Here is a 24158-nt window from a genome sequence, read left to right on the forward strand (position 1 = left end):
CCACTACGGGCTGCTTGTGTGTTCTAATGGTGGCTAGGTTCACCCAAGTAAGTGATCCAAGAGAGGGGAAAAAATCCAGGAAGAAGCTATTTTTTTGTGACCTATTCTTGAAAGTTATATACCATTACTTTTTTTTTTTTTTTTTTTTTTGACAGAGACAGAGAGAGAGAGCGACAGACAGACAGGAAGGGAAAGAAACAAGAAACATGAATTCTTCGCACTCAAGCTGGATGAGCCTGTGCTCAAGCCTGCGAGCTCAGGGTCTCGAACCTGGGTGCTCCAGGTCCCAGTCCAACGCCCTATCCACTGCGCCACCGCCTGTCAGGCCATATACCATTAGTTTGGCCACATTCAATTTGTGATGGGGGAGTCACTAAGTCCAGCTCACATTCAAGAGGAGGAAAATCAGGCTCCACTGGGTCTGAAGGAAACAGTGTCAGAGAATTTGCAAGCACTTTTAAACAATCACAATGAGCTAAGCAGCTACCTTACGAGATGAGGGAAAAAACTGAGCAAAATAAAGCCCAAGGAAATAGAGAACAAGCAATTAGAATGATAACATCAGAAATCAGCGTAATGGAAAACAAATACACAATAACCTGCAAAGTTCAAGTTTGGTTTTTAGAAGTTCATAACACTAGGAAGACTGACCAAAAACTAATATTAAAATAAAATAAAATAAATAATATTAAAAACACAAAAAGAACAGCTGTAGATGCTACAGAGAAGAAAGGGGGTATCATGAATATATGCTTAAAAGGAAGAGGATACTACACTTAACTTTATACCACTAAATTTTAAACATGAAAAAATGGATAAATTTCTAGAAAATTGTAATCTCCTGAAACTGACTTAAGAAATAGAAAAACTAGCCTGCCCAGGCAGTGGCACAGTAGATAAATCTTCGACCTGGACACTGACTATCCAGGTTCAAAACCCTAAGGTTGCAGGCTTGAGTGCAGAGTCACCAGCTTGAGCGTGGGGTCGCCCGCTCGAGCATGGGATCACAGACATGACCCCATGGTCACTGGCTTGATCCCAGTGATCACTGACTTAAAGCCCAAGGTCGCTGGCTTGAGCAAGGGGTCACTGGCTTGGCTGGAACCTCTGTCCCCTGATCAAGGCACGTATGAGAAAGCAATCAATGAATAATTAAAGTGCTGCAACAACAAGATGATGGTTCTCATCTCTCTCTCTTCCTGTCTCTCTGTCTGTCTGTCTCTCTCTCTCTCAAGCTCTCTCTCTTTAAAAAACAAACAAACACCAAGACAAAATGGTTTTAAGGGCAACTCCCCCAAATATTAAAAATACAAGTAATTCCAGTCCTACAAATAGTCCATCCAGGTTATTGAAAAGGAAAACAGAGGAGGGGGCACACTCTCTAACTCTTTTCATGAAGCAAGCATAATTTTGACAGCAAAAATCTAAAAATGTCATTGAAAAATAGAAAAATCACAGGCATAATACACTCAAACACAGATGTAAACATTTCCTTAAAACATTAGCAAGCCGGTGCTCGCTTCGGCAACACATATGCTAAAACATTTGTGAACCAAATCCAAGTTAAATGTCTATAAACCAGCAACAAACAGAAAGTGCTCAGCACAGCATTGCTAACAATCAAAAATGGAAACAACCTAAACACCTATCATCAGTAAAATGGATACTAGAAATTATATTATAATGAATATAACAGATTATATTCTAAAATGAAAATCAATGAAATACAGCTACAGGGAATAACATGGGTGAATCACTGGGGTATAACAGTGAAAGAGGAAGCCGTAAATGAAGACATGTAATCAAATTCCACAGGATAAATGTCTAAAACGTGCAGAACTGATTACACGGACATGATACAGCTATAAAAACAAAACAAAAGAGCCAACTACAAAATCCGGGAAGGTGCTCTCTCTAAGGGATAAGAAAGTAATAGGGACAGGGAGGGGCAGATAAGAAAAAAATAGAGATCACAGTAATGTTCTTCACTAGCATTCTTTTATAGCTACTCAATACTTACTTTAAAAACTCAAAACATCTCATAGAATTAACAAAAGCCAGCTCCTAGCACAGCTCTCTTCCATTTCACATTCTCTGACTTCGTTCACAGGATGAGACGGGAACTGTGCTCACCACATAACCATAGGTGAGCATTTTCTCCAAGCATCCCTGAGTGTTGGATTTTCAAAGAAATCCAGAAATACATGCCAAATAGAGTTATTTCATAATGTGGATTATCTAGCCACATGTTAACACAGCTACCCCACATGCTCTGTCATTTTAACAAGTTTGTTTCAATCTTACCATATTCCACCCACAACTAAAAAAAAAACAAAAACAAAAAAAAAACTTGAAAGCTATTTAAGCTTTGCAAAGTCCACCATAATAACATCACAAACTGTCCAGTGATGTTGGAATTTACCCAGTCCAAATAGCACAGACCAAAATATAAAATAAAATAACTGCCTGAATTAGCTTCAACTCTGTTTAATCTTTTCTATTATTGTTGTAATTTTTCACCCTTAACTACCGTAATGATGCAACTTTTAGACCCTCCTACCCAGATAACTACTGGTTCATTGGAAGTCAAGGGGGTGGGCCAGAATCAGTGATTTCGCTGAAATGATAACAGTGTTTAACAGACCAAAAGAAGTATTTAGAAGTAGTTCCATAACAACACCGCTTTAGGCCACAGATGACTAAGTCTCTGCATGTTCTGGCGGTGATGAATGCTGAACGGCTGAGCGACTATTCCTGTTGCCCACAGAGACCTGCTCTTTCAGTTCTAACTCTTGGATTGTTTTTGAGAGCTTCAAGTGATTTAAGTAAACCCATACATATAAATAGCATGTTTGGATAATATGTTTGAATAAAACATGTTTGGATCTATTATTTCAGTTTGATTGGGGTATATTTTGACATAAAATTATAAGATGTTTGAAATATACATCATGGTGATTTGATATACATATACCTTGTGAAAGGATTTCCCCATTTAGTTAATCAACTCATGCATCATCATATGTATTTATCTTTTTGGGGGGAAGGGGACAAGAACATTTAAGTTCTCTTCTCTTAGCAAACTGCAATGATCTAGTGCAGTGTTACCAACATAGGCACCATGTTTTACATTAGATCCTCAGACCAAATTCATCTTATAACTGAAACTCTGTACCCTGTTACCAACCGCTCCCTGTTTTTCTCTCTTCCCAACCCTGGAAATCATCTTCTACTCAGTTTCTATGGCGTTGCCTTTCCTTAGATTCCGTGTTGAAGTGATACCATGCAGTATTTGTTTTTCCTCTGTCTGGCTTATTTTAGATCTATTATTTCTAAAGTATGCCAACCCATGTCCTCACAAGCAGCATAATCTTCCTAAAAACAAATTAGTGTTTAAGTTGCATAAAATCATATATGGTTTGCATTTTACACTACACAAAATTTAAGCAGTAAACAAGCTACATTATCAAATACTTTACCTCCAGAGCATACCCAAGCGAAAAGATATACATACTCATGTTTAGCTGGTGAACAAAGTAACAAGTTAAACTTGGCATTACTTACCAAGAAAGCAGACATATCCCAGGTCTCAGATGACCTCAAGTGAATAGCTCTGGGTTTGCTTCACTTGGATCATGTAAACATACATAACACAAGAGTAGTTTGATTTTTCAGTAATGTGTTTTAAATGACAAAGAGACAAAAAGGTCTTTAAAAGTAATGCTGAAAAGACAATATGATATATACAATTGAAACTGATGTCAAGAACCAGCTGTCAGAACAACTAGTACTCTACCTCTAACTAGCTGTCACCTTGGACAAGTAAGTCACTATTTGAACCTTGTCATAAATCAGCCCTGAAGGTTGAAATAGGTAGCCACTAACGTCCCTTCCAAATTTATAGTTTTATGAACAGTAAGCAAGGGTCAGTGAAGGGAAGTGATAACTTCCTAAGAGAAAATGGCATACTCAAAGGGACAGAGAGAAATTTTTATAATTGGTAGAGTATGAACCGTGTGAGTCAAAGAGCATAGACTAAACTTAAGGAGAGAATGTAGTAACCAAGCAAAGAGAACCCTTGTAAAGAATTTCATTTGGGACAGTCCTATGAAAACTGGAATTAAACAGTCATTTAGCAAGTATTATTGCATATAATGAACAGAAGTTTTTATGCATTACAATAAAAGTACAGTGTAGAATATTTTTGTAAGTAAAAGATGTTTATAAAAATTACACCTTTATTTATCTATGTACAGACATTATTCATTTGTAGTAAAGTGTCCCCAAGAGCCCATAGTTTGAATGTTCTAACTCATAGATGTGTCTATAAACACAAGCATGTGCCACAAATTTAGAAGTATGTTTTCTTATATATCAAAATAAAATTCATTGTCTGTTTTCTGTTAAAATCAATTGGTGCTGACATCAGATGCTCAGTCCCTCAAGTAATGACCTTGCTTCATAGATGATAATGGGCTGAGAAGATACTGTTCTAAGTAGAAATTTAGTGAAAATACATTTGAGATCTGCTGTTAAGTACTGAAGAGTACAGAACATTGTGTTCAAATAAACATACCAAAAAGGATTTGCTCTGGCCCTGGCTGGTTGGCTCAGCGGTAGAGCGTCGGCCTGGTATGCGGGGGACCCGGATTCGATTCCCGGCCAGGGCACATAGGAGAAGCGCCCATTTGCTTCTCCACCCCACCCCCTCCTTCCTCTCTGTCTCTCTCTTCCCCTCCTGCAGCCAAGGCTCCATTGGAGCAAAGATGGCCCGGGCGCTGGGGATGGCTCCTTGGCCTCTGCCCCAGGCGCTAGAGTCGCTCTGGTCGTGGCAGAGCAACCCCCCAGAGGGGCAGAGCATCGCCCCCTGGTGGGCAGAACGTCACCCCTGGTGGGCGTGCCGGGTGGATCCCGGTGGGGCGCATGCGGGAGTCTGTCTGACTGTCTCTCCCCGTTTCCAGCTTCAGAAAAAATACAAAAAAAAAAAAAAAAAAAAAAGGATTTGCTCTAATTCAAATTGTAAAATCCTTTTGTGTTTTAAAATCTAATTTGGCCCTGGTTGGTTGGCTTAGTGGTAGAGCATCAGCCCAGCGTGTGGATGTCCTGGGTTCGATTCACGGGTTCAATTCCCAAGAGAAGCAACCATTTGCTTTCCCCTCATTCTCTCTCTCTTTCTCTCTTTCCTCTTCTCACAGCCATGGCTCGATTGGTTCAAGTAATTTGGCCCCAGGTGCTGAGGATGATTCTGGAACCTCCACTTCAGGCACTAAAAATAGCTCAGTTGCCAAACAACAGAGCAACGGTCCCAGATGGGCAAAGCATCACTTGTCGGGTGCTTGTCGGGTGGATCCCGGTTGGGGAACATATGAGAGTCTGTCTCTCTGCCTCCCCTCCTCTCACTTAATAAAAAAAGAATCCAATTTGATTTAGCAACATTGAACTAAACATACAAATGTCAAAATCAAATGTAATAAAGACATTTGATTTAACATGGGATTTCTGGGATAAGAGGTCAGGCATACAATCGCAACAGCAACTGATTCCCAAGTTTAATCACTGCCATAGTTCTACAATCAGCCTGACTCCTAAATTCATCATAAGAACCCTTGGATGTCACAACTGTCAGGGGTGATTGAACAGTCAACTTGAAGTAGAGGTTTGCCGAGTATCATTTCATGAAGTATCTTTTCATCAAAATCCTCTGGGCTCTTCTTTTATACTATTTTTTTCAACCCCTGTGCCCTCATGCTTCCCAGATATCCTACTGTCCCTCCTTCCTTAGTGTTTATGATGATGGGGACACTGGCATTGGTTTAGGGGCAGTACTGGTTGTCCTTCAAGCTAGCACAGTGCTACCAAACAAAACTTTGCCAGCATCCTATCTCCTTTCCAGAGTCACCATTCATCAGGTGGATGGTGGCTTTATAGTGACATACTGAAAAATACCTTCCCTCGCTCAGGCCATTGTGTTTATCAATGTGGCCAAACCAGACTTCTAATTGTCCTCCCTAAAATCGCACTGAAATTCTGAAATCAGTTTTACCTTAGTATTAAGTTACTAAGTCATTAGTGTCTTTGAATCGTTTTGTGAGACACAAGATATCTGAGCACCACGGGGGATAGAGAGTCTGACACAAGATTTCCCTCACAAGCCTTGGCTGGCATTAGAGAAACAGGACAACTAGACGTGAAAATGAATCGTGGAAGGCAGAAGGTAGTGACCCTTTGATCAATGGGACAGATAATAGGTACTAGTGAAATTATCTCTGTGGCTCTCGTGGTAGGGGTCAGACTGAAGCTTGTTCTCAAAGAAGGAAGAAAGAATCTGAATAGGTGAGGAGTGGGTGTTCCAGGTATATTAAAAGGCCAAAGATGTGCACAAAAAACTTCCATTTGACTTGGGTGGGTGAGGTAGGGCAGCCAGGTTGGGTGAAGGATGCTTGTGCTTGGGAACAGTAAGACGTCAGCCAGCCGGTCTCTTTAGCATGAAGGGTTTCACCTTTTTGACAACGGCAATGCCACTAAAAATTTATAATCAAAAATTGCTTGAAGATGATTTATCTGACTGTCACATGTAGAAGGAAGTGGGAGTAACTGGCAAAAGTAAGATCACCTAAGAGCCTCTGGGAATGTTTTATATGAGTTCCGAAGCAGGGTGATGATGATGAACTTGAAATAAAATACAGAAGAGACACTGGCAATTGAGTGGGAAGAGGATAAGTCACCCAATTTCACAAGGGCTTTGTGTTCCTAATAAAAATGTTGCTTAAAGTTTCTATAGTAAAATCATAGATCCACGTAGTGAGTGAATAAGTTAGTACTTAACACAAAAGCACCAATCCATTTTACTTTAAGCATCTTTAAGCTGCAGCAAGTCACATGCCCCATGTTTTTTCCCACATGGGCCTATTTGCAAATCTACCCAAGGATGGAGCGTGGACATGTTTGCAGACCCCGCATCACGCACCGGACCCTTGGCCAATTCGGGGGAATTCAGAGATGAAAGACAGCCTGTGCCTGTGTGGGGTTTGCAGGCTACATCCTTCTTCCAAAGCCAGCAGGTCTTCGACGGCCACACCCAGGCTGCTACCTTCCCGCCTGTGTCTCCGCACCGGATTGTGTTCCTGCTCTCCCGCATTGTACGTGCGCCTGCCGCCTGGTTGTCCCCACGTGCCTCCTTCTTGACATCTGCAATACCGGACACCAACCTCTTTCCCTGGAACCAGCTTCTCCTCCTGCAAGGTCTCCACCCCCGAGGATGGCAGCAATGCCGGCTCTTCCTTCGGTGGCCCACTGCTGCCTCGCTCCCACGTCACCTATTCCTCGTTTCTATTAATTTGACTTCCTGGCTATCTCGTTCATCCAGCCACCTCTTGCCATTTCCATGGTCCCTTTGGTGCAAGCTACACCATCTGTTGCCTGCCACAACTTCCTAAGTGGCCTCCCAGCGTCCCAGCCTGCAGCCCTCCCGTGTGTGTGTGACCTTTCTAAAATGGATAAATGACCGAGTTGCTTATCTGCTTAAAACCATTTAATGGTTTCCTACTGCTGTTGGAATAAAGTGCAAATCCCTTAATATGCATTGCAAAGCCCTTTATAGCCTGGACACGGCTCATCTTCCCATCTTCACTTGGCTCCTAGCTCCTCTCTGAGCACCAGCCACACATAATCCTTTCAGTTCCTCTAATGGCCCTTGCTCTAACTCTCTTCCTGGCCCCCACAGATCCTAGTCTGCCTGCCAGAAACACTTTTTCCCTTTCCTGCAAATTCCCTGCCGAGAAACGATTATCCTGAGCTGCAAGGACAGACACGCATTCATAATGATCACCATCCCATCACACTGCAAGTGTGCAGCAGTCTACATTTGCTGAGAATTTTAAGTATATCCCTATAACTACAATGTAGCATAAGTCCAGTATTGTGCAAACAAAATTCTGGAGAACAGGACTGAATTTTGGGCAACAGAACTACCTTGGGATATGGTGGCTTTATAGAAGTCCCACTTTGTGGCAGTAGACATTTAGATCCCGACCTTCCCTCATCAGAGAAAAGGAATTGCAGAGTAATTCCTAAAGGACAGGGTCAGTAAATGCTCTAGGCACAAGTCATGCAGTGAATTGGATCTTTAGTCCAGTACGCTGGAGAGGGATGTTCTGCTAATGTTAATCATGGTGTTTTCATACGCCTGTTCAATGAAGAGGTGCCAAACCCCCCCCCCCCCCCCCACACACACACACAACACATGCCTCTGTGCTCCTCAGAATCTTTAAGGCATCGAGAGGCTGCTTCCTTTCTTGAAGGAAGGAGGAGCAGACAGCCCTCTATTTGTCCTTACTTACTGTTGGGCAGATAAGTTAATTTATGCTCACTCTGTTAAAGATGGCCACTGCTCTCACAGGGTGATGCTCTCGTGTGATACAGCTAATTACCTTTCTGGCTTGGGAAGGGGCTTAGTTATGCTAATGTGTGTTGGGGGAAGGGCTTTCACGCCAAAAGGTTTTAAAAGGAGGAGCTAGGAGGCCATTTTGGGAAAAAGAAACCATGTTCTTAGAAAGAGAGGAGGAGATCACGTTTTTCCAGGGGAGGAAGACCACATGGGGGAGAGAAGCCAGCCAAAGTAGCGGAGTGCTGAAGGAGAAGCCAGTGTGTGGAGGAGAAGGAGATGGGAACAGAGGTGAATAAGACTGGTGAGGTGGAAGCTTTTGCTTATAGCAAAACTCGGATGAGTCCGTGGCTTTGGGAGCCCTGAATGGAAAGGGAAGTGTTTTCCCGCTGTGTGTTTTTCTCGCTTGCCAAGTGCGAGTCTAGAATAAAGGAAAATGGACCACCAGTTTTTGGCTCCACTGTTTCTTTACGATTGATCTGATTTAAATGTGAACCTAAACCTACACGGGCCAGGCAACTTTGAGGGTGGCACAGCTATTGGCTTTACACTTACCTTAGGAGACATTGTCCAGGACCACGGTGTGATCAAAGCCCTCTATCAGGGTTAAATAGGAAATGAATACAACCCATAAGGAAGTTTGGATTCAAAATGACTGGAGGTGGGTACTTCAACCAGTGCGAGCCCAGCGCAGAACTCCTGGGGCCAGTGGGCTGGGTATTGGTGGGATTTGAACCCTAAGGGAGGTATCCTGGGAACCCCAAGTGACAGACATCCTTGGTGGAACCAACCACAAAGGCAAGAAAATGATCTTCCCTCAAATCTCCCTTGAGGGCATTATGCTAAATGAAATAAGTCAGACAGAGAAAGACAGTGCATACTATCGCACTTCTATTTGGTATCTTATAAAATCAAACTCAAGAGAAACAGAGAACAGACCATTAGTTGCAGAAGCAGGGGGTAGGAGGTGGAAGAAATGAGTGAAACGGGGTCAAAGGTCTAAACTTCCAGGTATCAGAAATTCTGGGGATGGAATGTACAATATGGTCAAGTGGCAACCAGAGTAAGACCTTAAAAGTTCTCATCACAAGGAAAAATTGTGAGTATGTGACATGATGAATGTTAACTAAACTTTTTGTGGCGATCATTTTTCAAATCATTAAACTAATACAATATTATATAACAATTATATCTCAACAAAACTGGGGTGGGGTGGGAGGGTAGATCCCCCTGAAGATCTGTGAGTGGACAGTGTCAGTCGTGGTCCGCCATCAGCTGCAGGAACGTCCCATACCTAGTTGTCAACAGAGGTGCGTGGTGGCCTGAGCCAGCGAAGCCATAGAAGCAGGGTGCAGTGCTTACTCCAGTTAGTTAGGGGCAGAAGTCAGCAACCTCCTGAAGGTCAGTCTCACAGCCCTAATTTTACATCTATTTCTAAACTCTTCTGATAATCATGGAAAAAAATAATGGTTAACTAGGAGTCTGCGAAGCCTCTTATTGGTTAACTCAAGATCACACATGGAGTAACAGGTAGAGACTAAAACAAATAAAAAATGCTTCAATAAAGATGAGTGGTACGTTGTGCTGCCAAAAACACAGCCACAGAAGCGAGAAGGGGAAGACCCGTGAGCTCATCGGCTCATGAGAGTCAAGGACTGCTCCCTACAATGTTTTCATGGCCTCTGGCTCGGTCTGGAGCTCCTGGAAATGGTGCCAAATCACAGTAAATCTGCATAAAGTCTCAGTGAGGAAAAGTGGTTTCTGGACAGAGGAATGTGACACAGAACCAGGGCAACATGGCTAGACCTCATTATCTTAGTGCCTTAGAAAATGCACTGGAGAGCTGAATCGGGCTTCGAATCAACTCAAAGCTTCCATAAATGGAGTCTAAATGCAGGCTACATGACCTCCAAAGACTCCCCAGAGAAATTCCTATTATGTCCATGGAAGAGGAATGAAGCAAGTCCCATCTGGTTGGGCCAAGAATATTCTCTGCTTAGGAAACTGTGGTTGTTGCGTTTCGTGCCAGCTGCCTGTTCGTACTAGACCCAAGCCCCAAACACAGAGGTGTAAATGCACTGACAAACAAGCCAGAAGGAGCAGGCAGTGCTGGAAGATTCTGACTTTAAAACACCCAAACCACATGGAAAGTTATTAATAAGGGTATTACGTTTATAAAGTCTCTAACTAGTTATGAGACAATATTATGATCAATGTTGCTCAGAGTTGCTATAGCAAAACAGAATGACAGTATCTTTTTTCCATTAGTCTATCAAAATGCAAGCTAAAATTGAGAACTGGCTGACATGCAGCACTAGTGACATTTGGTCTGTGGGACCGACACTCTCAGGGAAACACCAGAACTTTAAGTAAACGCACAACGACATTAGCCTTATTAGGAAACCAAGGCACAGATGGATGAGGTGATAACTCCAATGCAACCCACTCCAAGAGGCTGACATGCTGAGCTCCCTTCTTCACTACGCAGTAACCGCTAGTTACTCTCTAACACCTGAACTTTGACAACTATCAAGTTATCTCAGGAAGTATCTGTAACCGAAGGCTTCATGGAGTCTAGAATAGTAGCATTCACCTCCATTCGGCAAAAACGCGACTTATTGGAATGGAACGTCTTTTTTATAGACACAAAGGTAATTGAATCCATACCTCAAGGCATAGAGTTCTGAAGCCACACCGTTGCAAGTGCGGTCGATGGACCAGCGGTCACCAGCCCCTGGCAGTGTGTCAGAAAAGTAAACTCGGGGCACACCGTAGACCCCGTGAATCAGAACAGCTGAGAGTAGAGCCCAGACATCTGTGTTTAAGTTTTCTAGGTGATTCTTCAGTACCTTAAAGTGTTGAGTAACTATTACTCAGAAATAAAGATGGAAGTAAACAAAAAGTGTCATAAGGACTAGGATTTTTTCCCAAGGACAACTGCCATATTCTTGCTGTCATTTAGATTTTTAAAAACCAGGAGAAAGGAGGAGGAAGGAATCAACATGCAAACTTACATATTTTGCAAATGCGTGCCCACCTGTGCCATGAGATACCTGCTCGGTTTCCCTCTCCTTCCTAGAGCATCACTGTCTGTGGCTTTTTCTAGGAAGCATCCCAGCAGATGACTGACCAGATCAACAGAGAAAAAGCAGCCCGGCTGGGGACAAGTGGGTGGGCGGGCCGTACCGTGGTTGAGATGCCTGATGCAGTCGCTCAGGAGGGCACTGAACTTCTTCTGGCCAGCGGCCTCGTGGAAGCAGAAGTAGCCGTGCCTGAGGAACGGCTGCCACAGGTACACGGGGAACTCCTTCGGCAGGACCACGAAGGGCTGAGCGTTCTCCTTCTCGTTGGATGCTACGGAAGTATTGAAAACACAAAGATGTTTCAAGATGGGCATCTTTTATTTAAATCCTTAGTCTGGGCTGTGAAGGGAACTCTCTGGGGGCAGGCCATAGGATGGAAAGGTGGCATTTAGATGTGTGTGTGTGTGTGTGGGGGGGGAATGGGAGTTCAGGCTCCTCTCACATCGCTCCACCAGCTTCACGAGTGGCCTCACCTACCCCACAGGGACAACCAGGCCATCAGACGCAATCCTTCCCAACTTGCTCACATCAATGGAACGAGCAAGCAGAGCTCCCTCTTCCCCACTGGCCTCTGCAAGCTAACCCGTCCACCTGTGCAGCTACTCACCCTACTGGCTCCCAGGCTCCATGTCACCCTCTCTGCTCTCCGTCCTGTCCCCTCTGCCTCCTCCCTGTCATTTTCTGTTTCCACACCATCAACACTGTTCTCACCTCAGTCTTGTTCCTGCCTCACCACTCCAGAAACCAAATGGCCAGGGTCACTATGCCACCCTGACTGCCAGCCTATGGCTTCTCCTTTGTTATCCATCCTTTCAAACTGATCTGGAACATCTGTTGCTGCTAACTACCCTTTCTTTTGAAAACAGATTCTTTCCATGACTTCCAAGAGCACTTTTCTCTTGCTGTCCTTTATGCTTTTTAAAAATTGTCTTTTCTTTGTCACTTTTATTGCTTCCTCTGTCACTTCTCTCCATCCCCCAGTGAAGTGTTGGTGCCGGTTTCCTACCCTGAACTGGCCTCCACACCACGCTCAGTCTCCACTCTCTCTGAGTGTGGTCACTGAGTCCGTGCCTTTGCACACTGCTTCTGCAGTTATATTACCTTTCCTCTTTCCCTTCCGTCCTGATTTTGCATAGAACATTCCTATTCTTCTTTCAAAAGTCAATCCAAAAGACACCTGCTCTAGGGTACCTTCCTCTGCCATCTGAGACAGAGTTGGGTACTCCTTACCTTGTTCTTCCAAAATATTGTAGTGCTCTGTTTCCGTGTCCGGCACCCACACTGGGAGCGGGGGCACAGACTGAGATAAGCTCCCTCAGTGGTTCTCCCCAGGAAGCCGAACCACTGCCCTGGGGCCCCCAGGAGATGGAGACTGCATTGGACATATCTTTGCATCTTCAACACACGGCACAGCCACGGACCCTTTATATGCTGAGCTATAATTTGTTGAGTGAATAAATGTGCCACATTGTCCCAGGAAATTTTAAAAACTTTAAACAACAGAAGTGTTTACTTCTTCCCTCAAAATCAATTTCAAGAGACTCATGTTAAGCCCTACTACTATTCAGGTCCCCTACCTATACTTTGTTCCCTTCCAGGCATTACAATGATATGATCTTGCACGTGGTTAAATGAAACCCAGCTTATGCCCCAAGGCATGGACAGCAAGTAGATGAAGAATGATCCCTGTGCTCCTGGCCAACATCATAAGCCTTGGTCTTGGGGAAAGAAAGAGAAGAAGGGCCCCCACAAGAAGCCACTGAAAGCCCTAGGCATTCCAAGAAATGGATCATACCATAAGGGCGGCTCTACAACCGACTCTTGCTACTGGCACATTAATAAATCAAGATAGGCTTAGAAAAAGACTAGATTTCCCAGAGCCTATATGTAAGCTGTTTCAGTGTCCTGGAACCTGAAGGGGACATAGAAAAATGCACTGGGAGCACACACTGGGGCCCATCAGTAAATTATCTGACACATGATGACCTAAAAATGAATCAGCATAAATGACCACTGTAGCAGAGGTCTCTAGTTGTCACACATATCTATTCTCCCTTCTTTCTCAGTGATACAATCCTTGATTTTTAGTGGGGCAAATGCTGCACGGTATAAGGTCTACATTTCCAGCCTCCACTTCAGAGTGGAGGGCCACAGCCACCATGTTCTAGTTAATGGGGTGTCAACTGCAGAGGCAGTGACACTTCCTGGAAGTATCCTTAAAGAGAGAGAATGTTCCTATCTCCTCCCCTTGGCCCCTTCCTGCTCTCTGGACTGAGAATGCCAGGCTGGTTCTCCAAGGCCACCTAAACTATGTCAACAAGGGCCACAACTTAGAGTAAAAGGGGGAAGAAAGCTAGAACAAGTCCCTGACATTCATGGCATTGCCACACCTGCCCTGGACTGCTCATATCCAAATACTTTAAACAAGATAATAAAACTTTTGTGTATTTAATTTGATTTTTTTTGTTGTTGTGTGGCAAACCACAGTCTGACTAATAGGATGCCAAATAAATAAGTCACTTTCAGCAAGACATAAGAGCACCTTTAATACCTCATCTTAGCAGAATAGACATAGGGAAGATACATTTATTGATATGCCTCCAGTGCTTTTTTCTCAAGTGAGATGAATTCCTCTCATCTTTATTGTGCTTTTATCCTTCCCCATAGGATTAGTATCGCATCTGTTAACGTGGTTTTGTCAAACGACTCTTGCCCTTTTCAAGATGTCACAATTTTGTACAAACAACTAAAAGAACATCGACCCTTTGTATTTAAAAGCTTCAGAAAGCCCTATACAATTCACTCCTATTGGCCTCTAGATATCTCTCATTTAACCTTTTACAACAATTTCCCAGATGCCTTTGGTCTGCATTTTCCCCCCCGAGCTGTGTTACAAGAATATCACAATTGATCTACTGTAGAAATGTTCTATTTTTAAAACTCAGAAGGCCACACCATACAATAACAAGTCATTGACATGCCCCAATCTGAAGTCCTGAGCCAAATGGCATTAGTCACACAGGACTTGTGATTTTTACCCCTTTTCACTCCTTCTGATATAATTTCATCAATAAGTCAGTAAATATATTGTCTGTTCTGACTGATTTCATTAGAAAGTCTTTTGGGGGAGATTCTGAAGACTCAACATGTTGGTATTCCCAGTCCCAGCAGTAACTCTAGAGCCACGATGACATATAAGTAGATGTTGAAAGAAAATATAATAACATGTATCGTGCACATAAAGTGTTGTTTTAGCTTGAATTACTTAATAATAGTTTGCAAACCTAGGTTTATGGTCCATGTACTAATCTAATAATAGTGCGATTAAAAACGCTATGCTAAGCATTCTGCACCAAAATAACAATTGAAAAAGTAACTATATTTTCTCCATAAACTCTAATGAAATGATTATACCCATTAATAAGAAACAGTGCTCTCTGCAAGAAACCAAGTAATTACTGTGTGGGATGATTTACACAAAGTCAGATGGAATTATTACACAGTTCATGAATCTCTATGAAATGCACTACTTGGTCTATATATACATATCATCCGTCACTTTCTCTACATGGAAAAAGTAGAATGAATGAGAATCCAAGTATATTAGAGATGGAAAAATCCTTCTAGATTTTCAAGTTCAAGGCCCTGGAGTTGGAGAAACATCAATCAGAGAGGTTCAGGAACACTAGGGGAAAACACTTGGTAGGGGGTGTGGTTAGAACTAAATAAAAAATCCAGTCTTCCTGTTCTCAGTTCAGTGCTCTTCCCATGGCAGCATTCGGCTATTGTTTACAAATATGCTAATTAATTCAATGCTTTTTTATACTGTAGCTATGAGTTACTGTAACACTTATTAAAAACATTTTGTCAGCCCTGGCCAGTTGGCTCAGTGGTAGAGCGTCACCTGGCGTGCAGGAGTCCCGGGTTTGATTCCCGGCCAGGGCACATAGGAGAGGCACCCATCTGCTTCTCCACCCCTCCCCCTCTCCTTCCTCTCTGTCTCTCTCTTCCCCTCCCGCAGCCCGGGCACTGAGGATGGCTCCATGGCCTCTGCCTCAGGTGCTAGAATGGCCCTGATTGCAACAGAGCAACGCCCCAAGATGGGCAGAGCATCGCCCCCTGGTGGGCATGCCGGATAGATCCCGGTTGGGTGCATGCAGGAGTCTGTCTGACTGCCTCCCCGTTTCCAACTTCAGAAAAATACAAAAAAAAAAAACAACCCAAAAAGACATTTTGTCGAGGCCCTGGCCGGTTGGCTCAGTGGTAGAGCGTCGGTCCGGCGTGCGGAAGTCCCAGGTTCGATTCCCAGCCAGGGCACACAGGAGAAGCGCCCATCTGCTTCTCCACCCCTCTCCCTCTTCTTCCTCTCTGTCTCTCTCTTCCCCTCCTGCAGCCAAGGCTCCATTGGAGCAAAGTTGGCCCAGGCACTGAGGATGGCTCTGTGGGCTCTGCCTCAGGCACTAGAATGGCTCTGGTTGCAACAGAGCGACGCCCCGGATGGGCAGAGCATCGCCCCCTGGTGGGCGTGCCGGGTGGATCCCGGTCGGGCGCATGCGGGAGTCTGTCTGCCTACCCGTTTCCAGCTTCAGAAAAATACCAAAAAAAAGAAAAAAAAGAAAAAAAAACATTTTATCAATTAAGGATATTTTATTGAACAGCTTCCTAAAATTAGAATAATAGTTCCTGACAGCTTACTGAAAGATAAGATCATACATTTCACAGACTGGGTCCTATGTATGATATTTATTTTCACGGTCCTATGGAGTGCTAGAAAAGCCTCCAATATATCCCAAAAGCCTCAAGATGCCCAGGCAGTGGCATAATTTTGATGCACTAGAAACACAGCAACTGCTTGTGTATGTACGTGATTTAAAATAAGAGAAGTGGCACAATGTTTACCTAAATTCGGGAAACTACGTCTCCTATTTGTCTATGAAGTATGAGTGTCTAATCAAAATCTCTCACCTTCAGCGACTGTTGATATTGTATGCCAGATAATCCTTCATCGTCAGGGGCTGTTCTGTGCATGGCAGGATGTTCAACAGCATCCTGGGCCTCCACCCACTAAATGCCTTGTGACATCCAACTCCTCCCACGTTGTGACAACCAAAAATGTCTCCACACACAGCCGGATCTCCCCGGACAGTGTTACTGCCCCTGCCCCCTGCCCCCCTTGAGAACCATGGTCTAGCTAAACAAAGCAAGTCTAGGAATTTTGCCTTGGGAAAGAATGCTCAGACTCACCCAGAGGGTCTGGGAAATGCCGATCAGATAACAAATTATATTCATCTTCTGAGGTTAACACCTTGCCACCAGCAGGAAGAATCCGGCTTTTAGGAGCAGCTCCTCTCTGATAGGCCTGGGAAAGGAAAAACAGAAATGAGTGATCCTTTTTCCCCATATAGATTTCTGAAAAACATTAAGAATATTAGAAATAGACAGACCCGGACACAGACACTCAGAGGTAAAACAATTCCCACACTATGTCATCGAGTAAGAGCTATTGATTTAAAAAATACACTTTGCATAACTGCTACTTGCAAGGTATTACTTTAGTACTTTTGTGTGATGGTCACAACACGGTAAGCCAGAGTGCCTAATCTCAAAGAAGAGTCACTATTGGTATGTTTTTCAAATGAAGAAAACACGATCTTAGAAGCTTCTAGAAACCCTGCACCACGCCATTTCAGGCACCTGAATCATTCTAGTAACCACAATGGTGATGATGCATACAGACATTTACTACACAAATGCTTGGAGGCTGATGACTAATGAGACTGGGCGACAGGTAACTGCAATCATGGTTGCCATGGATTTTCACCCAAAACAGAAATGTTTCTATGATAAATATGCCACCACTTTGCCCTTGGAGGTGAGACTGTTTTGCAGTAAAGTGATCTGGAATGGCAGGGGAATATAATGACATCAGAACCAATTCTGGCCAGCACCCAGAAAGCTCTGCTGTTTGGGTCACGTACAGGAGGCAAGGGGAGAACATTACTAAGGCACTAACACGTTTGTGAAGCAGAAAGGCCCACAAGGACATAAAGATAAGATAAAATTTAGTTGTGTGTATCTGATAGCAGGGCTTAAGTCTAGGCAAGATTTTAAAAATAACAAGCTAAAGGCAAGTTGAGAATTGAAGCCAAACAACTGTGGGACCCAAAAATGTCCAGTGAACTCTTGGTAATAACTAAAATAATGCTGATCAGGGCAACCTAATATGAGTAAGAATAACACCTTCTTTATCTATAAGGTAGTGACTGTAGAGACCCAAACAAAACAAACTCTCATATATCTGAGAAGGTTGCTTTCATACTTGTGAAAACCACTCATGACTGCCTAAGCATATCAGGGACCCAGAGCATAACAGAGAAGAATCAAAAGTTGTGTGGTGCCTGACCAGGCAGTGGTGCAGTGGATAAAGCGTTGGACTGGGATGTGGAGGACCCAGGTTCGAGACCCCGAGGTCGCCAGTTTGAGTGTGGGTTCATCTGGTTTGAGCAAGGCTCACCAGCTTGGACCCAAGGTCGCTGGCTCGAGCAAGGGGTTATTCGGTCTGCTGAAGGCCCAAGGTCAAGGCACATATGAGAAAGCAATCAATGAACAACTAAGGTGTCACAATGAAAACCTAATGATTGATGCCTCTCATCTCTCTCCGTTCTTGTCTGTTTGTCCCTATCTATCCCTCTCTCTGACTCTCTCTCTGTAAAAAAAAAAAAAAAAGGTGTGTGATTTTGAAAAGGTTTAGAAGCAGTTTGATTCAGGCTGGCCTCAGCTTTTATAAACATCCTATTATTTAATCCTAAAAGCAGCACTGTGTATTAGTTCCTATTTCCATCGTATGAATGAGAAAAGAGGTTCCATGCCCTGCCAGTGGCCCATCGGTGAGTCGGTCACAAATCCAGCATTCACACCTAGGTCTGTCCACCCAATGCAAGCGTACAGGAAGTGCAAATTAAATAATTATGAAACAAGAGTGCTTATCCCTTTCCTGCTTAATTACCAGCCCAAACTGAACACTCAGTAAAATAAGCAGCAATTTGTAGGTAATGAATGTACACCTGTGAGGTGTAATTTTTAAAAACATACTCTTCTATAAATGAAAAAACAAAAAAATATGTTATTATTAAAACTTTGGGCCCTGGCCGGTTGGCTCAGCGGTAGAGCGTCGGCCTGGCGTGCGGGGGAAACGGGTTCGATTCCCGGCCAGGGCACATAGGAGAAGCGCCCATTTGCTTCTCCACCCCTCCCCCTCTCCTTCCTCTCTGTCTCTCTCTTCCCCTCCCGCAGCCGAGGCTCCATTGGAGCAAAGATGTCCCAGGCGCTGGGGATGGCTTCTTGGCCTCTGCCCCAGGAGCTAGAGTGGCTCTGGTCGCGGCAGAGAGATGCTCTGGAGGGGCAGAGCATTGCCCCCTGGTGGGCAGAGCGTCGCCCCTGGTGGGCGTGCCGGGTGGATCCCAGTCGGGCACATGCGGGAGTCTGTCTGTCTCTCCCCGTTTCCAGCTTCAGAAAAAAAAAAAAAAAACTTTGAGGAATTATGACAAACTGCATGGCATTAGTTTAATTTCCAAGTTTTTTAAATACTTGTTTCTTATCCAATTCAGTAACCATACATACCTTAAAAATTCATATCTTAAAAATCCAAACAGGATCCTTTGAAAATGATGAGCAAAAAAATTTTAATATGTGGTTATTATCCAACTCAGTAACCATATCTTAAAAATCCAAATAGGGTCATTTGAAAATAATGAGCAAATAAATGGAAAGTTGGGGGAAATGTTTTAAAAAATGAAAAGAGGAAAACCACCAATTTCGATTCAAAATGAAACTCCAGTTAGTGCCAAATATGGTGAAAGCATCATCAATCCAAGGGTAAGTTCTGTGAGTGTTTCCTCCCAAACATTCAGTCATCACACCCACAACCGCTCTGAACTGGGCTCCACTGGTGCTTGGCCATGTGCCGACTGCTGCAATGCACGGTTTGTTTAATGCTCCCAGCAACACCATGAGGAAGGGTTCCTGTGCACCTCTGTACAGGTGAGAAAGCTCAGGCTCAAGGAGATGTATGATCTATGAAAGGACACATCTAGTAACTGATAAAGGTGTAAGTCCAAGTCCACAATATCAACTATTAGATGATACTGCCTCTCCTCCAACTTCCCTGAGAGGACACTGTACCATGCCAGACAAAATAAACATGATTTGTTATTATTATCATTGTTATTTGTGGTGTATTAGTAATTTGCTTCAGAGAACAAATCAAGTGTTGAATTAAATCCTAATATAGCTATGCAGAGAAAACATGAGCTTAATGAACGTTGAAAAGAATAAGACTACTCAAGACGGCATTACCTGCTTGCCTGTGGAATAAGTTTGTATTGTGTGTTATTTCTATTTTCCATCAGAAATAGGAAGAAAACCCATTTGTCTGTCAGTCTGAAGCTTCTTCCTAAAGGTTTAGCACCAGGGGGGTTGCTCAGAGTATCGGGGGTGGTTTTCCTGCTTGTTCTTGAACTTATTAGAGTCAAGAGAACAGGGTTTTACATCTGTTACAACTTTCAATTGATAAATAAAAACTATTCATGCCTGACCAGGTGGTGACGCAGTGGACAGATCATTGACCTGGGATGCTGAGGACCCAGGTTCAGAACCCCGAGGTCGCTGGCTTGAGCATGGGCTCAATAGCTTGAGCACAGGCTCAATAGCTTGAGCGCGGGGTCGCTGGCTTGAGTGTGAGATCATAGACATGATTCTATGGTTGCTGACTTGAGCCCAAGGTCGCTGACTTGAGCAAGGGGTCACTCTGTCTGCTGTAGCCCCCCAGTCAAGACACATATGAGAAAGCAATCAATGAACAACTAAGGTGATGCAATGAAGAACTGATGCTTCTCATCTCTCTCCCTTCCTGTCTATCTGTTCCTTTCTGTCTGTCTTACTGTCTCTCTCTCGCTCATAATAATAATAATAATAATAATAACTATTCATTTCAAAGGTAGCTTGAGAATCTATGTAGATTTAAAATATGTACAGTATGAGATTTGAAAGGAACTGGGATCATTCAGCCTAACTCTCCATCCAGTTTAATTGAAGACCAACCTACACGAGTTTTCTAAATTCCCGGCCCAGTGTTCTTTCCTCTCCACCATTACACTTTCCATGGGGAAATAAATGGGAACCAATGAAAACTGAAGTCTTCCCAGGTGCTAGGCCCTTGACATACATTATCTCATTTTCTCCACGTGTCACAGGCAAGAAAAAAAATGAGATAATGAGGAAGAAGTTAAAAGGGGGGGGGGAAGGTCCCTAAGTATAAGTGGTATAAGTATGTAAGTGTTCTAAATTGCTAGGAACTCGTGCAAATTCAATCACACTCTTACTAAATAACTCCCCAGCCACCTCTCATGTAGGAGGCGTAAGTGTGGGAAGACATGGAGACACAGAGCAAAGAGAGTGATATCGGGGCAGTGACTGGGAATGACCTTAAAGGGGAATGATCAGAGAAAAGGCTCCTGCGCTGGTCACTGGGCATAACCTATTTCACGTTCACTTGCTATTATTTGCTCAAAGTCTGTCTTGCCCACTAGACTGCGAGCATCTGTCAGATTCACTGCTATACGCCCAGAACCTTTTATGATATGCGGCTTATAACAGGCACTCAGTAAACATCTGTTAACTGAAATGAGTACCTGCTCAAGAGAGAATGCTTATTAAGGGAATCGATCCTGAAGAAGAGGGCACAACAATTGACCCATCCAATCGTTAAGGATATTGCAAGAGCCCAGGGTAACCAGGAAATATCTCACCTCTTTGTTCTCATAGCTCTCCACAGCAAAATCATTTTTAATCACAACATATCTCTCCTTCCATTTCTTTATATCTTCAGCAAACTGTGATAGCTCTGCTTCATACAAAACAGTTCCAGGATCCAACGGCGGCTTAAAGAAGATAAATACGATTAATTATGGAGCTAACAAAAGATAACATACCATGCTGCTGCTAAGCTGTCCGTGGCATTTGCAGAACTATTTCAGGCAACTCTCTTGTGCTGAGATCCTGGAGAAATGGTTGCCTCTTTCCCTCCCTCCACACTTCCCTTCCCTCCTCCTCCTGACCAAATGCAAATAGGCATCTTATTGATATTTTTGTGATTTTCATTTCCTCCATTTTGCTACAGAAACAGAAGTGGTGGACAGGGTTATAATAATAATGTTACGCCTGGTATACACACGGCACTTAATAAATCCTTGATAAACTCTGTGGAAGGAGGAAGTGAAGCAGTTAAGTATAAATTGCAGACGTTTAGTCCAACACCGGGAATATGCCTCAGGACTAAGTCCTGAAGAACAGGGGAATTAACAGGCTGTTCCCCTAGCCATCACACCTCCAGGCAGCCCCAGAAGTCCATGCTCAATGGTTTTTCCAGGCCCCGTAGCCCTGGGGACCCAGGCTATAAACACTGAACCTCTATACCTGTTCTTAAGGAGACTGTGTTGGCTCTCTGATCAAAGAAGAAAGGAAACCAGTACATTTCAGTGCTCTCTCTTCTACTGAAAGCTTTGAGGATTTCTCAGTAACTCTGGTGCCAGGCACTTGTAGGGGAGTTTCTGTAAGATGCCCAGTTAGGTCTCGCACTGGGCAGACTGTGTAAAGAATCATTCCCACCCTGCCTCACAGTGCAGTTTCTGTTTTATCTCAAAATATAGAAACGAACCTCTTTCTTTCACATGAATTTACATCTAGTTTCCCTTTATTAAAAAATCATAATGCCTTTAGAAACTCAACCCTCCACTTTCAAGCAAAATTCACAAGTACCATACGGAGAAAATAGATATGCTAATGTTTTCCTGACTCTTCTGTGGGATAAAATAAATATCTTTCCGAATCCCAGGACTTAATATTCTGTCTTCCCCCAAAATGAGGCAGTCTCCTAGGTGCCTCATTAACAGGCAAGAGAGGGCCTCAACTCTTCTCACTAAATGAGACTGAAACCACATTCAAGCTCAACTCTTTATAGCGTTGGTGGGTTTTTTGTTTGTTTGTTGGTTTGTTGTTTTTTACTTATTGATTGGTTTCAGAGAGAGAGGAAGAGGAGAGGGAGAGAGAGATTGAATTGTTGTTCCACCTATTTATGCATTCAGTTACTGATTCTTATATGTGCCCTGACCAGGGAACCAACCTGCAATCTTGGCATATCAGAACATCACTCTAACCAACTGAGCTGCTCAGCCAGGTCTGAATTCTTTTCTTTTCTTTTTTCTTTTTTCTTTTTTTTTTTGTATTTTTTTTTCCTGAAGCTGGAAATGGGGATAGACAGACAGACTCCCGCATGCGCCCAACCACGATCCACCCGGCACGCCCACCAGGGGGCGATGCTCTGCCCACCAGGGGGTGATGCTCTGCCCCTCCGGGGCGTCGCTCTGTCGCAACCAGAGCCACTCCAGTACCTGGGGCAGAGGCCAAGGAGCCATCCCCAGTGCCCGGGCCATCTTTGCTCCAATGGAGCCTCGCTGCGGGAGGGGAAGAGAGAGACAGAGAGGAAGGAGAGGGGGAGGGGTGGAGAAGCAGATGGGCGCTTCTCCTGTGTGCCCTGGCCGGGAATCGAACCCGGGACTTCTGCATGCCAGGCCGACGCTCTACCACTGAGCCAACCGGCCAGGGCCTGATTTCTTAATACTGTAGTTCTTAGGTTTTCAGCAGTTCTTAAAGCTGGGCCACTTAAATTAACTGATATGCTTGTTTAAAATGTGGCCTCACCCTATACTTACAGTATATCAAAATCTCTGGGAGTGTGCACCAGAGTTTGCATTTTAACAAGCTTCTTAAGTTTTGAGAATCACTGTTTTATGGAGGTAACAATCAGTTATCCCTACACACCCATGCTGCTAGAACTATTGGTCACCTTGCTCAGCCTCTCAGCAGCATTTGACCCATTTAATACTCCCGACTTCTCAAAATCCCCTTTATATTTGCCTTCTGGAACATTCCGCTTTCCTGACTTTCCTTCTTTTCCACTGGCTATGTCTTCTCTGCTCATCTTGCCAGATCCCTCTCTTTCTGATCTCCAACTATGGAAGGGGTCAGGGGATGGTCATGAAACCTCTTCTTCTCTCTCTGTTCTCCCTTTATTATGTCCCATGGCTTTGCTACCAGTTATCAGCTAGGAAATCCCAAACTTCTGTTCTCTGGCTTCTACCTCACCACTGAGCTCCAGATCAGAGCATTCAACAACCTACTCAATATTTCCACGAGTATATGTCAGATAAGTATCTTAAACATAAGATGCCAAATGTGAACTCATGTTTTCTATCCACTTCTGAGGCTTCTATCCAAAAGGCAGCTCCCTCCACTTATTTGTTTACCCTAGAAACGAAGAAATCATCACTGATTTCCCTCTTGTTATCTCTTACCCAATCCATCAAGTTCTGCCAGCTGTATCTCAAGTACATCTTGACTTGGACCTTTCCTTGTAACTGCCACCATCACCACACTACAGTGTCCTCCTCGTCAATCTCCCCCCCCTTGTCCTTCCCTGTAATCTTTTCACTATAGAGAGGTCAGAAAGATTACTTAAAATTCTAAGTCACTCTGTATTCAATACCTTCCAATAACTTTCCATCACACTTAAGATAAACACCCAGCTATAGTCTACAGGTCGCACATGGTCTAACCTTAGCTGTCACTCTCCAGTC

At 43.6% G+C, this 24158-nt stretch overlaps 1 protein-coding gene across 1 annotated transcript in view; it reads right to left on the minus strand.

Annotated features, from left to right (window-relative positions):
- NIBAN1 (niban apoptosis regulator 1) overlaps positions 1–24158 on the minus strand; it is a 147622-nt gene that overhangs the window by 52158 nt on the left and 71306 nt on the right. Inside the window, exons 3-5 of the mRNA XM_066261330.1 lie at positions 21273–21404; positions 16711–16825; positions 11570–11737 (exon numbers count right to left, since the gene is read on the minus strand). Of these exons, the coding sequence (XP_066117427.1) occupies positions 11570–11737; positions 16711–16825; positions 21273–21404 (415 nt within the window). The remainder of the gene's footprint in view (positions 1–11569; positions 11738–16710; positions 16826–21272; positions 21405–24158) is intronic.

The sequence above is a fragment of the Saccopteryx bilineata genome, chromosome 2 (genome assembly GCF_036850765.1).
Source record: "Saccopteryx bilineata isolate mSacBil1 chromosome 2, mSacBil1_pri_phased_curated, whole genome shotgun sequence".
Classification (NCBI taxonomy): Eukaryota; Metazoa; Chordata; class Mammalia; order Chiroptera; family Emballonuridae; genus Saccopteryx; species Saccopteryx bilineata.